This window comes from Zosterops lateralis (assembly GCF_965231275.1).
Source record: "Zosterops lateralis genome assembly, chromosome: 24".
Classification (NCBI taxonomy): domain Eukaryota; kingdom Metazoa; phylum Chordata; class Aves; order Passeriformes; family Zosteropidae; genus Zosterops; species Zosterops lateralis.
Window position 1 is genome coordinate 4,645,969 of NC_139784.1, and position 15,564 is coordinate 4,661,532.

The following is a 15,564-nucleotide window of genomic DNA, read 5'->3' on the forward strand; positions in this document are numbered from 1 at the left end:
TGGAGAAATGGACTCAGGAGGAGATATTGGCAAGAAATTATTTTCTGTGAGGGCAGTGTGGTTTGCTCCAGAACAGGTTTTCCAGAGAAGCTGTGACTGCCCCATCCCTGGGAGTGTCCAAAGCCAGGTTGGATGTGACTTGGAGCAACCTGGGCTAGTGGAAGGTGTCCCTGTCCGTGGCAGGGAGTGGGAAATGTCCCTGGAGCTTTCAGGTGCCTTCCAACCTGAGCCATTCCATGTTTCCTGGATACATTGCTATGTTTGTTTGACAGCAAAAGCCATCCATGTGAGGATTCCACGACTCAAGTGCACGTTTGTACATGAATACTTCACTTTTATTAGTCTCTCTTAGAATACTGTACAAAGGAGTAGTCAAAATATTCATGCATTATTTTAGAAATTTCTCTACATGAGATTCCTGTATCTATAGCAAGTAAATACAAGTAGATACAGCAAGGCCCTTATTTCTCAGTCTTTTGGTTGTCAGATGTGCTATGGGAATGAAAAGATACAAAATTCAGAAATTGCTTTTGAAAACACCCAGTTGCAGACCAATGTAGCTGCTCTTTATTTGTAAAGTGATAATGAGAGTGTTGATAGTGTTTCTCTGAAGTGCTGCCTGTGATTCTTGAGGATCTTGGGGAATGGGACAAGGGAGGTGTCAGTGAAACATTTGGGCTCCTCCCCACTTCCTACAACCAGCAGTTAAGGGAACTTATTGCTGAACCAGAGGTGGACCAGAGTGAATCACTGCTAATGTTTTCCTTTGGCTTTTGTTTCCTTTTTATTTTCTCCCTTTTCCTCTGCATTTCCTTTTTCCCTTTGTATGTCCTATCCCTTTTCCCTTGCATCTCCCCTTCCCTCTGCCTTCCCTTTCCCTTTGCATTCCCTTTGTCCATCCCTTTCCCAGTTACTGATTGCAGAAATAGCAGCAGCATTTTGAGAGAAGCAGGATTACATGAGGCACCTGTGACATGCCTGTGATTATTTGAGCTTGTGGATTTTTCTGTTGCCCCTCAGTGTTCTTGGGGAGACTTTGATCCACTTTGATATTAGCATCCATAATTGATTTTGCAGCCTTAAATATGCTTTTGCCAGCCAAAGCAGCCTTGAGCATCAACAAGGATGATATTGGGAGAGAAAACTCTCTTGTCAGCAGAGATTTCCCAGGACCTTGTGTGGGGCTTCCCTGGGCAGGGACAGGCACCTCCTACTTGGAGGCACTCAGGAGGTTGAGGGTGTACAGGGCCACAAACAGGGCTGCCACGTCCTCAAAGGGCTGATCCCTAGGGAGAGCTGATCCATCTTCCTGGAGCTGCACTCCACTCATCTCCACCAGGGCAATGGTTAACATCAGTTCCTCCTTGTGTGGGAAGGAGAGCAGCCTGGCATCCACATGGAAAGGCTGCATCCCATACTTCAACTCAGGTATCAGTAGGTTTTCAACCTTAAAACGACAATTAAAAAAAACAAAATCAGGTTTTTAACCAGTAGAGAAGTTGTGACATCATTATGGAGATATTGATATAATAAAAATAATCTGCGCCCCATTGGAAGGAGCCAAGTGTGCTTAGGTTCTCACCAGCTTCAGCTGTTGGGACACAATCTTCCTTTCCAAGGATTCCAGCAGCAGCAGCAGCTGATGGTCCAATAACTCTGCAGAAAGAAACTGGGTTTGGATCCAAAGCCTCCCACCAAGGTCAGTGGTGGGATGGGAATGGAGAGCAGGATGGGAAAGAGTGAAGAGGATGGGAAGGGTGATCATTTCATTGTAGGAAATGCTCCTTTGGTCAAAAATCTTTTAGCTGATTTAGTGGAAATGATTTGTGCAGGCTGAGTGTGAGACCTGCCTGTTACTGACAGAATCATGGAATAGTGGGTTGGAAGGGATCTACAAGGATAATTGATGTCCAACTCCCATCCCTGCACAGGACAATCTCAGCAATCTGAGCATGTGCTGAGAGCATTGTCCAAACCCTCTTGGAGCTCTGTGAGCCCTGGGGCTGTGACCATTCCCTGGGGAGTGTGTTGAGTGCCTGAGCACCGTCTGGGCTAAGAACCTTTCCCTGATATCCAAGCTAACTGTCCCAGCCAGAGCTGCAGCCCTTTGCTTGGGTGCTGTGGCTGGTCAGCAGAGCAGAGATGTGGGCTGGGCCTTGGGAGGAAGCTGTGAGCACACTTCGAGGGGGCAGGAGGCCCTGGATGGGTGCAGAGGGGGTTTCCCTCCTCTCCCCTCCCTTCCATGGGACTGGGATGTAGATTCCACTTGAGGAGGAGGAGGAGGAGGGGTATGAGAAGGCGGCAGGAGGGAATGGCAGGACTGGGAGTCATCCTTGCCTTGATTTCCCTCTTAAAGACCCAAAGGCTCACCATGCAAAGCGTCAAGGACGTAGGTGATTCCCTCTGCCAGCTGAAGGAGACGATCTCTTGGAGAATGCTGTAAGGAGCTGAACAGGGCTTGTAAGTCTGGGCTCTGAGTTTTCAGCTCATAACCATCATTTTGCTCAGCAACTTCTTCCATCTGCAAGGAGCAAGGAAAAGCAATGTGAGGATTTGAGGTCAGAGGCTGCTGCTTGTCCAGCACAGAGAGATGTGCTGAGTGAGGGAATTTTGGATGGACAGTTGTGGCCCAGGGCAGGTGAGTTGTGGGGCAAGAGGTGTGGTCCTGGATGTGTCTGTATTTCTAAAAGGTGGCAGTAAGAAGAACTTCACTTACTTTCTGGCTGAGCTCTTGAAGGAGGTTGTTGTCTCTCATGACAGCTTTGATGGTGTTTAAGAGGATGACCAGCATGTCAGAAGACAACTTGGAGAAAATTTGACAGTGGTTTTGAAATTCTTTCTCAACTTTTTCTAGAATTTTTTTTCCTGAGTCAGCTGCAAACCAGAAAGAGTCCAAATGTGTCACTGGACTTTGAGGAGTTTACAGGCATTTCTAAAACCAGAGATTTAAACACTCTTATGATTGTATTTGAATCAATAACGAATTTGGGCAGTTGTGATGTCTCAGGGAAGAGGCAAATGCAAATCACTCCTGGTGAATTTTTTTATGCTGGGAGAGTCCATCTTACCCAAAGCAGCTGAAAGTTGTGCAAGTGAAAGCTCTGAATTACATTGCTTATGCTCACCTTGTAAACTTCGGATTACCTTTACTTTCTTTGGGATATGACCCAGATCTGAAAGAGAAAAAAAGGACATTTACCGTTTTTTGTACCAGCCTTCTCACTGCTGCTCACAAACCCTGTATTCACCTTGATTCTTTCCTTCTGGGTGGAAAATAAACAAACCAGAACTGTGCTCTCTATGCATTTATCAGCAGGAGCTTTGCAGCTCCTGAAAAGTAAATCTGATACTTCCTTTTTTCCTTTCCTTAATGACCCCTCCCCAAACAGCATCTTTCTTGTGTAGCTCTTTGACCTTGAAGGACTGTCTGGACTCCCCCAGGTGATTTCAGTCCCTCACGCTGCCTCCCTCTCTTTGAAAACAAGTTTAGGGTGTATCTGGGGCCAAGTGCTTCTTCATAAAATATTCTTCCTCTTCTGCACCTTTTCTAGAATGTGGGAATTGGTTATTTCTGGAAGTTGCTTACCCCATGCTCTATCTTTAATGTGTATCTGGATGATCCTGAAGGCCAGAGTGCAGCCCTTCGGTATGATTATGCTTTGGGAGTTCTCTCTGGTACCCTGGTCAAGGAAAACCACCTGTTAGAACACCTGAGTGCAGATGTTGGGCAAGGAAGGAAAGAGAAGCCAAACCTGTGCAGAGAGTGTGGCATAAATCTTGGCCTTGAAGCCCCCTCCTGCCTTGGTGGATTCCTTGTACACAGCCTCCTCTGAGGCCTCGAGGATTTCAGTGACCACGTATAGTTCGATGTCTGTTCTCCGTAATTGTTGGATGAAGGAATGATCCACGTTGATTTCCCTAAAAGAGGAGAAGGATGGGAAGGGTCTGGAGCACCAGGAGCAGCTGAGGCAGCTTGGCAGGATGTGTTGGTTTTCCATGGTCTGGTTTTTGGTAGCAGAGGTCCACAGAGGTGGCTTCTGTGAGAAGCTGCCAGAAGCTTCCACCATGTCCAGCAGAGCCAATCCCTGATGACTCTGAAGATGGACATGCTGCTGGCCAATGCTGGGCCAATTAGAGATGTTGGTATCACCTCTGTGATGACATACTTCAGGAGAAAATCAAAACAGATTGGGACACAGATTTTTCCTAGCCAGAGAAGAAGAGGAGGAGGTGAGAACATGTGAGGGAAACACCCTGCAGACACCAAGGTCAGTGGAGAAGGAGGGGCAGGAGGTGCTGCAGGTGCCAGAGCTGAGATTCCTGTGCAGGCTGTGATGAGAGCATGGTGAAGCAGCTGTGCCCCTGCAGGCCCTGGGGCTCCACCAGGGATGCAGAGATCCACCCAGAGCCCATGGGGAGGTGGCCATGCTGGAGCAGGTGGATGCCTGGAGGAGGTTGTGATGCAGTGGGAGAGCCAGTGGAGAGAGGGGGCCCTGCTGCCAGGCTGGAGCAGCCTGTCCCTGGAGGACTGCACCTGTGGAGGAGTGACCCACAGCACAGCAGTTGTGAGAGGACTGTTGCCCATGGGAAGGACTCCTGTTGCAGCAGTTTTGGCAGGACTGCTGCTGGTGAGATGTGGAGCCACGCTGGAGAAGTTCATGGAGAACTGTCTCCCATGGGAAGGGAGCCTCACAGTGTGGCAGGGGAAGAACTCCTGTTCCTGAGCAGCAGAAGAAAACCTTGGGTGATGAAGTGGCCAAAACCCAACCCCATGGCCTTTCCCTGGCAGTGTTGTTGGCAAGGAGGGAGGGGCTGGGGGAGAAAAAGGTGTTTTTAAGGGCTTAGTTCATTTGTCATTATCCTGCTCTGATTTTGTTGGTATTAAACTCATCTTGTACCTGCAAGTTGAGCCTGTTTTGCCCTTTGAGTGTTTTCTTAAAGTCCTTATCTGAACTCATGAAGTGTTTGTTGAATTTTTTCTCTCCTCTGCCCAGCTGTAGCAGGGGAGAGAGATTGAGTGACTTTTATCAATGCCTGGCATTTGGCCAGCGTCAAACAACAGGAGGATGAGCCTCTAGAAGAGGAGGGTCAAGGGGACTTGTGAGTCCATTTGCTGTCTCACCTGGTCTAGTTAGGGGAAATTCATCCCCTAAAGTCTTAATCTTGGTTTTTGGCAATTGAAAATCCTTTGTTGAACTGGTATGGGTTGGAGAGGGGTGAGTGTAGCATGTGCTACATATGTACTCCCTCGATCATTCCTTACCTTTCTTTTCTCAGCGCCTCCAATGATTCCTGTAGTACACTCTTCTTCTGTAGCTTGATAGAAAACTCATTGGACAAGGAGGCAGCTCCTTGCAGCCCGACACTTGCAGGGTCAAGTGAAATGCTGAGATCTCCATCAGCTTGGTCAGCACTGGTTTGTGTGAGAGTAAATTGGCTGGAAACTTGGTAGATGGGCTCTGAAATAAATCCACATGTTATCTTAAGCAGGACTGCAAAGACTCAGCACTGTAAGTATATCATACATGAGAAAGCTGGAACATGGTAGAGTTCAGCCAGAAACGGTTCAAAACTATTATCTATAGTATTTAATAAATTCATGTTGATAAATTTGGACTTTACCTATGTGTTTACCATCCTCTCCAATCAGCAGCACATGATCCAGCGTGAACCCTGTCCGCAGGTAGTAGGGATCTGAATGGAATATGCGTTTTGATTTTCTTTTTTTTATCAGTAGACAGAGAAGCCTGAAGTGCTCATTGTGTGCGATGCTCTCGACAGGGACCAGTTCCTCACTTGGATCCATTTGTTTTAGTATCATTTTGGTGGCTTTCTTAAACATTCTGCTGTGGCTGAGGTTTTGAAGCAAAGCCAAGTGGATTTGTGCCTTAGGAAATATGAAACACAAGCCAAATCACTTGAAATATTAGCACGGAATGACAGAATGAACTAGGTTGGAAAAGATCTTTGAGATCATCTAGTCCAACCTATTACCAAACACTTCCTCATCAACTAAATCATGGCGCAGAATGTCAGATCTAGTCTTTTTTAAAACATGTCCAGGGATGATTACTCCACCAGCTCTCTGGGCAGACAATTCCAGTAACCATTCACTCTTTCAGCAAAGAATATTTTCCTGATGTCTACACTAAACTTCCCCTGGAACAGCTTAAGCAGGACATTGTAACAAGGTCTTAATTTAATTATTAAGAAGTTTTCAAAAGAATGATTGCTATGACCCAGGGACACAAGTTTCACAAGATTGTTACGGGGAGTATATGGAATGGAAGCAGCAGGGGCTGTGGGTTATTTGGCCTCATCTGCCTTTGCAGGTGAACACCAGTGATTGTGCAGAGAGGACAGAGCTGGCAGACTGTGAGGATGCTGATTTTCAGGACAAATGTCCACCAAAAGAGAGAGAAATCAGCCCAGTCCAGCTCCTTGGGCAGACCCTGTTGGTCTGCAGGGAAGAGCTTGTGTTCGAGGGGCAGAAAGAAATCCCTGTTTGTTTTCTGAGAGAGCTTGTTTTTATCAGAAAGTTTCAGTTTCACTTTTCTGGTGTTTTATGGGATGGAGGTAGAGAGTGGAAGTTCAGCAATCCAGAATGATTTGGGTGGGAAGAGACCTTAGGGCTCATCCCATTCCTCTCCCTGTCATGTTCATGGACACCTTCCACTATCACAGGCTACTCCAAGCCCCGTCCAACCTGGCCTTGAACATTGCCAGGGATGTGGGCCAGTAGGGGCCAGTGCCTGACCACCCTCACACAGAGGAATTTCTTCCCTGTGTCCCTGTATCTAAGCCTACTTTCTTTCAACTTGGAGCATTCCAAAGACAAATAGCTTTGTGTGCTTAGTTTTAGCAGTGCTTCTGGGCTCTTTCTCTTCAAAGTCTCCAAGAAGAGAGGAAAACCAAACAAGAACACATAAAGAGAGAGCTCCTGCCAATCCTCTCTTCTGCCCAAAGCTCTGGGATAATGCATTTGCCTGTGAGGGGTGGGAGGAGTGCAGGGCAGACCTTGGGGCTGCTGATGTGATGTGGGCACTGGAGAGCAGCTGGGTTGGGGAGAAGTCCTCTGGCTGTCTGCTGTAGTTGTGGAAGCGTTTGCTAAGTACAGGATCTGTGAGTCATGCAGGAAGCTTGCACTTTCCCAAACCCAGAGCAAAGAGTAAATTGATTTCTCTTACCTTGCTAACGGGACGGGGGAGAGGGGGGTGCTCCCTGAAGCAACTCCTGGGCAGGGCAGTGTTTGACCCGATCCGTGCTGGGGGATCGCTGGCTGTTCCCAGCAGCTTGTCAGGAAGTGTCCCCAGCTGTGAGATCACTTCAGCAATTTTACATCCTCAGCACCAGTGTTCCACTTCCACCAATCGGCCGTTGTTTGCGTAACACTTCCCTTTACATCATCGAGTGGAGTCTGTTGCAGGGGCTGTGGGGAAGTCAAAACTTCTACAGAGGCAGGAGATGTAAGTCCATTGGTGGAAGTGTCCCAGGGCAGATTGGACAGGAGGATGTCCCTGCCCCTGGCAGCAGGTGGGGCTGGATTGGCTTTAAGGTCCCTTCCAGCCAAACCATCCCATTATTGCACGGTTCAACATTACAGGGCCATGTAACAGTGCTGTTCTTTGACAGATGGAGAAACGGACTCAGGAGGGGATAATGGCAAGAAATTCTTCCCTTTGGAAGCAGGGCAGTGTGGCCCCAGAACAGGTTTTCCTGAGAAGGTGTGGCTGCCCCATCCCTGGGAGTGTCCAAAGCCAGGTTGGATGTGGCTTGGAGCAAACTGGGCTAGTGGAAGGTGTCCCTGTCCATGGCAGGGAGTGGGAAATGTCCCTGGAGCCTTCAGGTGCCTTCCAACCTGAGCCATTCCATGTTTCCTGGATGCATTGCCATGTTTGTTTGACTGCAAAAGCCATCCATGTGAGGATTCCACGACTCAAGTGCACGTTTGTACATGAATAGTTCACTTTTATTAGTCTCTCTTAGAATACTGTACAAAGGAGTAGTCAAAATATGCATTATTTTAGAAATTTCTCAACATGAGACTCCTGTATCAAGAACAAGGGCCCTTATTTCTGGTACAGTTTCAGTCCTGAGGTTTTCAGATATGCTATGGGAATGAAAAGATACAAAATTCTGAAATTGCTTTTGAAAACACCCAGTTGCAGACCAAGTAGCTGCTCTTTATTTGTAAAGTGATAATGAGAGCGTTGATAGTGTTTCTCTGAAGTGCTGCCTGTGTTTCTTGAGGATCTTGGGGAATGGGACAAGGGAGGTGTCAGTGAAACTTTTGGGCTCCTCCCCACTTCCTACAACCAGCAGTTAAGGGAACTTATTGCTGAACCAGAGGAGGACCAGGGTGAATCACTGCTGATGTTTTCCTTTGGCTTTTGTTTCCTTTTCATTTTCTCCCTTTTCCTGTGCACTTCATTTTGGCCATTTTATGTCCTTTCCCTTTTCCCTTGCATCTCCCCTTTCCCTGTACATTCACTTTGCATTCCCTTTGTCCATCCCTTTCCCAGTTACTGATTGCAGAAGCAGCAGCAGCAGCAATTTGAGGGAAGCAGAATTACATGAGGCACCTGTGATTATTTTAGCTTTTGGATTTTTCTGTTGCCGCTCAGTATTCTTGGGGAGACTGACAGAGAAATCCACTTTGATATCCAGCCATTAGCATTCATAATAAATTTTGCAGCCTTAAATATGCTTTTGCCAGCCAAAGCAGTGTTGAGCATCAACAAGGATGATATTGGGAGAGAAAAATCTCTTGTCAGCAGAGATTTCCCAGGACCTTGTGTGGGGCTTCCCTGGGCAGGGCCAGGCACCTCCTACTTGGAGGCACTCAGGAGGTTGAGGGTGTACAGGGCCACAAACAGGGCTGCCACGGCCTCAAAGGGCTGATCCCTAGGGAGAGCTGATCCATCTTCCTGGAGCTGCACTCCACTCAGCTCCACCAGGGCAATGGTTAACTTCTGTTCCTCTACATCTGAGAAGGAGAGCAGCTCAGCATCCAGTTGAAAAGGCTGCATCCGATACTCCAGGTCATGTTTCAGTAGGTTTTCAACCTTAAAACGACAATTAAAAAAACAAAATCAGGTTTTTAAGCAGTAAAGAAGTTGTGACATCATTATGGAGATATTGATATAATTAACGTAATCTATGCCCTTTTGAAAGGAGCCAAGTGTGATGTGTGTTCTCACCAGCTTCAGCTGTTGGGACACAATCGTCCTTTCCAAGGATTCCAGCAGCAGCAGCAGCTGATGGTCCATTAACTCTGCAGAAAGAAACTGGGTTTGGATCCAAAGCCTCTCACCAAGGTCAGTGGTGGGATGGGAATGGAGAGCAGGATGGGAAAGAGTGAAGAGGATGGGAAGGGTGATCATTTCATTGTAGGAAATGCTCCTTTGGCCAAAGGTGTTTTGGATCTTTTAATGGAAATGATTTGTGCAGGCTGAGTGTGAGAGTGATCTGGCTGTTACTGACAGAATCATGGAATAGTGGGTTGGAAGGGATCTACAAGGATAATTGATGTCCAACTCCCATCCCTGCACAGGACAATCTCAGCAATCTGAGCATGTGCTGAGAGCATTGTCCAATCCCTCCTGGAGCTCTGTGAGCCCTGGGGCTGTGACCATTCCCTGGGGAGTGTGTTGAGTGCCTGAGCACCGTCTGGGCTAAGAACCTTTCCCTGATATCCAAGCTAACTGTGCCAGCCAGAGCTGCAGCCCTTTGCTTGGGTGCTGTGGCTGGTCAGCAGAGCAGAGATGTGGGCTGGGCCTTGGGAGGAAGCTGTGAGCACACTTCGAGGGAGCAGGAGGCCCTGGATGGGTGCAGAGGGGGTTTCCCTCCTCTCCCCTCCCTTCCATGGGACTGGGATGTAGATTCCACTTGAGGAGGAGGAGGAGGAGGAGTATGAGAAGGCGGCAGGAGGGAATGGCAGGACTGGGAGTCATCCCTGCCTTGATTTCCCTCTTAAGGACCCAAAGGCTCACCATGCAAAGCGTCAAGGACGTAGGTGATTCCCTCTGCCAGCTGAAGGAGACGATCTCTTGGAGAATGCTGTAAGGAGCTGAACAGGGCTTGTAAGTCTGGGCTCTGAGTTTTCAGCTCATAACCATCATTTTGCTCAGCAACTTCTTCCATCTGCAAGGAACAAGGAAAAGCAATGTCAGGATTTGAGGTCAGAGGCTGCTGCTTGTCCGGAGCAGAGAGATGTGCTGAGTGAGGGAATTTTGGATGGACAGTTGTGGCCCAGGGCAGGTGAGTTGTGGGGCAAGAGGTGTGGTCCTGGATGTGTCTGTATTTCTAAAAGGTGGCAGTAAGAAGAACTTCACTTACTTTCTGGCTGAGCTCTTGAAGGAGGTTATTGTCTCTCATGACAGCTTTGATGGTGTTTAGGATGAGGGCCAGCAGGTCACGAGACAACATGGGCAAAATTCGGCAGGAGTATTTAACTTCCTTCAGTACTGCTCCTAAAATTCCTAGTGAGGGACCTGCAAACCAGAAGGAATCCAAATCTGTCACTGGACTTCTAGGAGTTTACAGGCATTTCTAAACCCAGAGATTTAAACACTCGTATGAATGTTTTTGAATCAATAACGAATTTGGGCAGTTGTGATGTCTCAGGGAAGAGGCAAATGCAAATCACTCCTGGTGAATTTTTTTATGCTGGGAGAGTCCATCTTACCCAAAGCAGGTGAAAGTTGTGCAAGTGAAAGTTCTGAAATACATTACTTATGCTCACCTTCATACAATGCATTTATATAGTCTCCTCTTCGGAAATAACTCATATCTGGAAGAGGACAAAAAGGACATTTACTGTATTCCATGTCTGCCTTTCCACTGATAGTCACCCAGCCTCTTTTTGCCTTGATTCTTTTCTATTGAATAGAAAAGAAACAGACCCAAACTCTCCTCTCTGTGCCATTTATCAGCAGGAGCTTCACAGCTCCTGAAAAGTAAATCTGACACTTCCTTCTTTCCATTTCTTACTGACCCCTCCCCAAACAGCATCTTTGACTTGCTGGGCTTATCTGACATTTCCTAGATGATTTCTGTCCCTCACACTGCCTCCCTCTCCTTGCAAACAAGTTTAGGGTGTATCTGGGGCCAGGTGGTTCTTCATAAAATATTCTTCCTCTTCTGCACTGCTCCTGGAATGCAGGAATTGGTCATTTCTGCAAGTTACTTACACCATGCTCCATCTCTAATGTGTAGTTGCATGGTCCTAAAGGCCAGGGTGCAGCCCTTGGGTATGATTATGCCTTGGGAGTTCTCTCTGGTACCCTGGTCAAGGAAAAAAACCTGTTAGGACACCTGGGTGCAGGTCTTGGGGAAGGAAAGGAAGGAAAGGAAGGAAAGGAAGGAAGGAAGGAAGGAAGGAAGGAAGGAAGGAAGGAAGGAAGGAAGGAAGGAAGGAAGGAAGGAAGGAAGGAAGGAAGGAAGGAAGGAAGGAAGGAAGGAAGGAAGGAAGGAAGGAAGGAAGGAAGGAAGGAAGGAAGGAAGGAAGGAAGGAAGGAAGGAAGGAAGGAAGGAAGGAAGGAAGGAAGGAAGGAAGGAAGGAAGGAAGGAAGGAAGGAGAAGACAAACCTGTGCAGAGATCGTGGCATAAATCTTGGCCATGAAGCCCCCTCCTGCCTTGGTGGATTCCTTGTACATAGCCTCCTCTGAGGCTTCAAGGGTTTCAGTGACCAGGTATAGTTCGATGCCTCTTTTCTGTAGTTGTTGGATGAAGGAATGATCCATGTTGATTTCCCTAAAGGAGGAGAAGGATGGGAGGGGTCTGGAGCACCAGGAGCAGCTGACACAGCTGGGAGGATGAGTTGGTTTTCCATGGTCTGGTGTTTGGTTGCAGGGGTCCAGAGAGGTGTCTTCTGTGAGAAGCTGCCAGAAGCTTCCACCATGTCCAGCAGAGCCAATCCCTGATGGCTCTGAAGATGGACATGCTGCTGGCCAAGGCTGGGCCAATTAGAGATGTTGGTATCACCTCTGTGATGACATACTTCAGGAGAAAATCAAAACAGATTGGGACACAGATTTTTCCTGGCCAGAGAAGAGGAGGAGGAGGTGAGAACATGTGAGGGAACAACATGGAGACACCAAGGTCAGTGGAGAAGGAGGGGCAGGAGGTGCTGCAGGTGCCAGAGCTGAGATTCCTGTGCAGGCTGTGATGAGAGCATGGTGAAGCAGCTGTGCCCCTGCAGGCCATGGGGCTCCACAGGGATGCAGAGATCCACCCAGAGCCCATGGGGAGGTGGCCATGCTGGAGCAGGTGGATGCCTGGAGGAGGCTGTGATGCAGTGGGAGAGCCAGTGGAGAGAGGGGGCCCTGCTGCCAGGCTGGAGCAGCCTGTCCCTGGAGGACTGCACCTGTGGAGGAGTGACCCACAGCACAGCAGTTGTGAGAGGACTGTTGCCCATGGGAAGGACTCCTGTTGCAGCAGTTTTGGCAGGACTGCTGCTGGTGAGATGTGGAGCCACGCTGGAGAAGTTCATGGAGAACTGTCTCCCATGGGAAGGGAGCCCACAGTGTGGCAGGGGAAGGACTCCTGTCCCTGAGCAGCAGAAGAAAACCTTGGGTGATGAAGTGGCCAAAACCCAACCCCATGGTCTTTCCCTGGGAGTGTTGTTGGCAAGGAGGGAGGGGCTGGGGGAGAAAAAGGTGTTTTTAAGAGCTTAGTTCATTTGTCATTATCCTGCTCTGATTTTGTTCATAATAAACTCATTTTGTACCTGTAAGTTGAGCCTGTTTTGCCCTTTGAGTGTTTTCTCAAGGCCCTTATCTCAACTTATGAACCCTTTGTCTCTCTTCTCTGCCCAGCTGTATCAGGGGAGAGAGAGTGAGTAACTTTTGTCAGTGCCTGGCATTTGGCCAGTGCCAAACAACATCAGAGGATAAGGCTGTAGAAGAGGAGGGTCGGGGGGAGCTTGTCACTGTATTCACTGTCTAACGTGGCCTAGTTAGGGGAAATTCATGCTCTACAGACTTAATCTTGGTTTTAGGCTGTTGAAAACCCATTGTTGATCTGATGTGTAGTGGAGAGGGATGACTGGTTTGTGTGTGCTCTCTTTTTAATTCCTTACCTTTCTCTTCTCAGTTCCTCCAGTGATTGCAGTGATACGCTCTTCTTCTGCGGCTTGATAGAAAACTCATTGGACGAGGAGGCAGCTCCTTGCAGCCCTACAATTGCAGGGTCAACAGAAATGCTGAGGTCTCCATCAAGTTGTTCAGCACTGGTTTGTATGAGGGTACATTGGCTGGAATCTTGATGGATGGACTCTGAAATAATTCCAGGACTACACAGACTCAGCACTGTAAGTACATCACACACAAGAAACTGGAACTTGGTACTGTTCAGCCACAAATTGTTCAAAAACATTATCTATGGTATTTGATAAATTCATGTTGATAAATCTGGGCTTTACCTATGGGTTTACCATCTTTTCCAGGCAGCAGCACATCATCCAGTGTGAGCCCTGTCCGCTTGTAGTAAGGAGCTGGGTGGAATATGGTGTTTGATTTTCTTTTTTTCGTCAGTAGACAGAGAGGCCTGAAGTGTTCATTGTCTGCGATGCTCTCAACAGGGATCATTTCTTTGCATGGATCCACTTGATTTCGAATGAATTTGGTGGCTTTTTTAAACATTCTTCTGTGATTGAGGTTTTGAAGCAAAGCCAAGTGGATTTGTGCCTTGGGAAAGATGGAACACAGGCCAAATTTCTTGAAATACTAGCACAGAATCACAGAATGAACTAGGTTGGAAAAGACCTTTGAGATCATCTAGTCCAACATATGACCAAACACTTCCTCCTCATGGCACAGAGTGCCACATCCAGTCTTTCGTTAAACATGTCCAGGGATGATTACACCACCCCCTCTCTGGGCAGACAATTCCAGTAACCATTCACTCTTTCAGTGAAGAATATTTTTCTGATGTCTAAGAATATTTTTCTAACAGCTTAAGCAGGATATTGTAACAAAGTTTTAATGTAATTATTAAGAAGTTTTTCAAAAAATTATTCATATTACCCAGGGACACAAGTTTCACAGGGTTGTTAAAGGGAGTGTTTGGGGAGGAAGCAGCAGGAGCTGTGGGTTGTTTGGCCTCATCTGCCTTTGCAGTGAACACCAGTGATTGTGCAGAGAGGACAGAGCTGGCAGACTGTGAGGATGGTGATTTTGGGGACAAATGTTCACCAAAAGAGAGAGAAATCAGCCCAGTCCAGCTCCTTGGGCAGCCCCTGTTAGTCTGTAGGGGAGAGCTGGTGTTTGAGGGGCAGAAAGAAATCCCTGTTTGTTTTCTGAGAGAGCTTGTTTTTATCAGAAAGTTTCAGTTTCACTTTTCTGGTGTTTTATGGGATGGAGCTGGAGAGTGGAAGTTCAGCAATCCAGAATGATTTGGGTGGGAAGAGACCTTAGGGCTCATCCCATTCCTCACTCTGTTATGTTCATGGACACCTTCCACTATCACAGGCTACTCCAAGCCCCGTCCAACCTGGCCTTGAAAATTGCCAGGGATGTGGGCCAGTTGGTGCCATTGCCTGACCACCCTCACACAGAGGAATTTCTTCCCTGTGTCCCTGTATCTAAGCCTACTTTCTTTCAATTTGGAGCATTCCAAAGACAAATAGCTTTGTGTGCTCAGTTTTAGCAGTGCTTCTGGGCTCTTTCTCTTCAAAGTCTCCAAGAAGAGAGGAAAACCAAACAAGAACACATAAAGAGAGAGCTCCTGCCAATCCTCTCTTCTGCCCAAAGCTCTGGGATAGTGCATTTGCCTGTGAGGGGTGGGAGGAGTGCAGGGCAGACCTTGGGGCTGCTGATGTGATGTGGGCTCTGGAGATCAGCTGGGCTGGGGAGAAGTCCTCTGGCTGTCTGCTGTAGTTGTGGAAGCGTTTGCTAAGTACAGGATCTGTGAGTCATGCAGGAAGCTTGCACTTTCCCAAACCCAGAGCAAAGAGTAAATTGATTTCTCTTACCTTGCTAACGGGACGGGGGAGAGGGGGGTGCTCCCTGAAGCAACTCCTGGGCAGGGCAGTGTTTGACCCGATCCGTGCTGGAGGATCGCTGGCTGTTCCCAGCAGCTTGTCAGGAAGTGTCCCCAGCTGTGAGATCACTTCAGCAATTTTACATCCTCAGCACCAGTGTTCCACTTCCACCAATCGGCCGTTGTTTGCGTAACACTTCCCTTTACATCATCGAGTGGAGTCTGTTGCAGGGGCTGTGGGGAAGTCAAAACTTCTACAGAGGCAAGAGATGTAAGTCCATTGGTGGAAGTGTCCCAGGGCAGATTGGACAGGAGGATGTCCCTGCCCCTGGCAGCAGGTGGGGCTGGATTGGCTTTAAGGTCCCTTCCAGCCAAACCATCCCATTATTGCACGGTTCAACATTACAGGGCCATGTAACAGTGCTGTTCTTTGACAGATGGAGAAACGGACTCAGGAGGGGATAATGGCAAGAAATTCTTCCCTTTGGAAGCAGGGCAGTGTGGCCCCAGAACAGGTTTTCCTGAGAAGCTGTGGCTGCCCCATCCCTGGGAGTGTCCAAAGTCAGGTTGGATGTGACTTG

General features: G+C 47.9%; 2 protein-coding genes across 2 annotated transcripts; both read right to left on the reverse strand.

Annotated features, from left to right (window-relative positions):
* Positions 1 to 328: 328 nt before the first annotated feature.
* On the reverse strand, positions 329 to 15,258 carry LOC310918565 (gasdermin-A-like). The gene is made up of 11 exons (XM_083877465.1): positions 14,976 to 15,258; positions 13,425 to 13,689; positions 13,083 to 13,311; positions 11,590 to 11,755; positions 11,193 to 11,286; positions 10,745 to 10,792; positions 10,339 to 10,493; positions 9,993 to 10,143; positions 9,201 to 9,274; positions 8,583 to 9,065; positions 329 to 978 (listed from the first exon to the last, which is right to left on the reverse strand). Exons 2-10 carry the CDS (start codon positions 13,642 to 13,644, stop codon positions 8,829 to 8,831), a joined length of 1,374 nt encoding a protein of 457 aa, XP_083733591.1. The 5' UTR covers positions 13,645 to 13,689; positions 14,976 to 15,258; the 3' UTR covers positions 329 to 978; positions 8,583 to 8,828.
* On the reverse strand, positions 971 to 7,532 carry LOC310918569 (gasdermin-A3-like). The gene is made up of 10 exons (XM_083877470.1): positions 7,188 to 7,532; positions 5,623 to 5,887; positions 5,264 to 5,459; positions 3,753 to 3,918; positions 3,587 to 3,680; positions 3,126 to 3,173; positions 2,717 to 2,874; positions 2,371 to 2,521; positions 1,583 to 1,656; positions 971 to 1,447 (listed from the first exon to the last, which is right to left on the reverse strand). Exons 2-10 carry the CDS (start codon positions 5,840 to 5,842, stop codon positions 1,211 to 1,213), a joined length of 1,344 nt encoding a protein of 447 aa, XP_083733596.1. The 5' UTR covers positions 5,843 to 5,887; positions 7,188 to 7,532; the 3' UTR covers positions 971 to 1,210.
* Positions 15,259 to 15,564: the final 306 nt, after the last annotated feature.

Coding starts and splice junctions, on each gene's coding strand:
- LOC310918569 (XM_083877470.1), bottom strand. CDS start 5,842: ATGTTTAAGAAAGCCACCAAAATGATACTAAAACAAATGGATCCAAGT. Junction 3,681..3,752: donor ATGCCACACTCTCTGCACAG/GTTTGGCTTCTC, acceptor TTCCTTGACCAG/GGTACCAGAGAGAACTCCCA. Junction 3,174..3,586: donor CATTAAAGATAGAGCATGGG/GTAAGCAACTTC, acceptor TTTCTCTTTCAG/ATCTGGGTCATATCCCAAAG.
- LOC310918565 (XM_083877465.1), bottom strand. CDS start 13,644: ATGTTTAAAAAAGCCACCAAATTCATTCGAAATCAAGTGGATCCATGC. Junction 13,312..13,424: donor AAAAGATGGTAAACCCATAG/GTAAAGCCCAGA, acceptor ATGTACTTACAG/TGCTGAGTCTGTGTAGTCCT. Junction 10,793..11,192: donor CATTAGAGATGGAGCATGGT/GTAAGTAACTTG, acceptor GTCCTCTTCCAG/ATATGAGTTATTTCCGAAGA.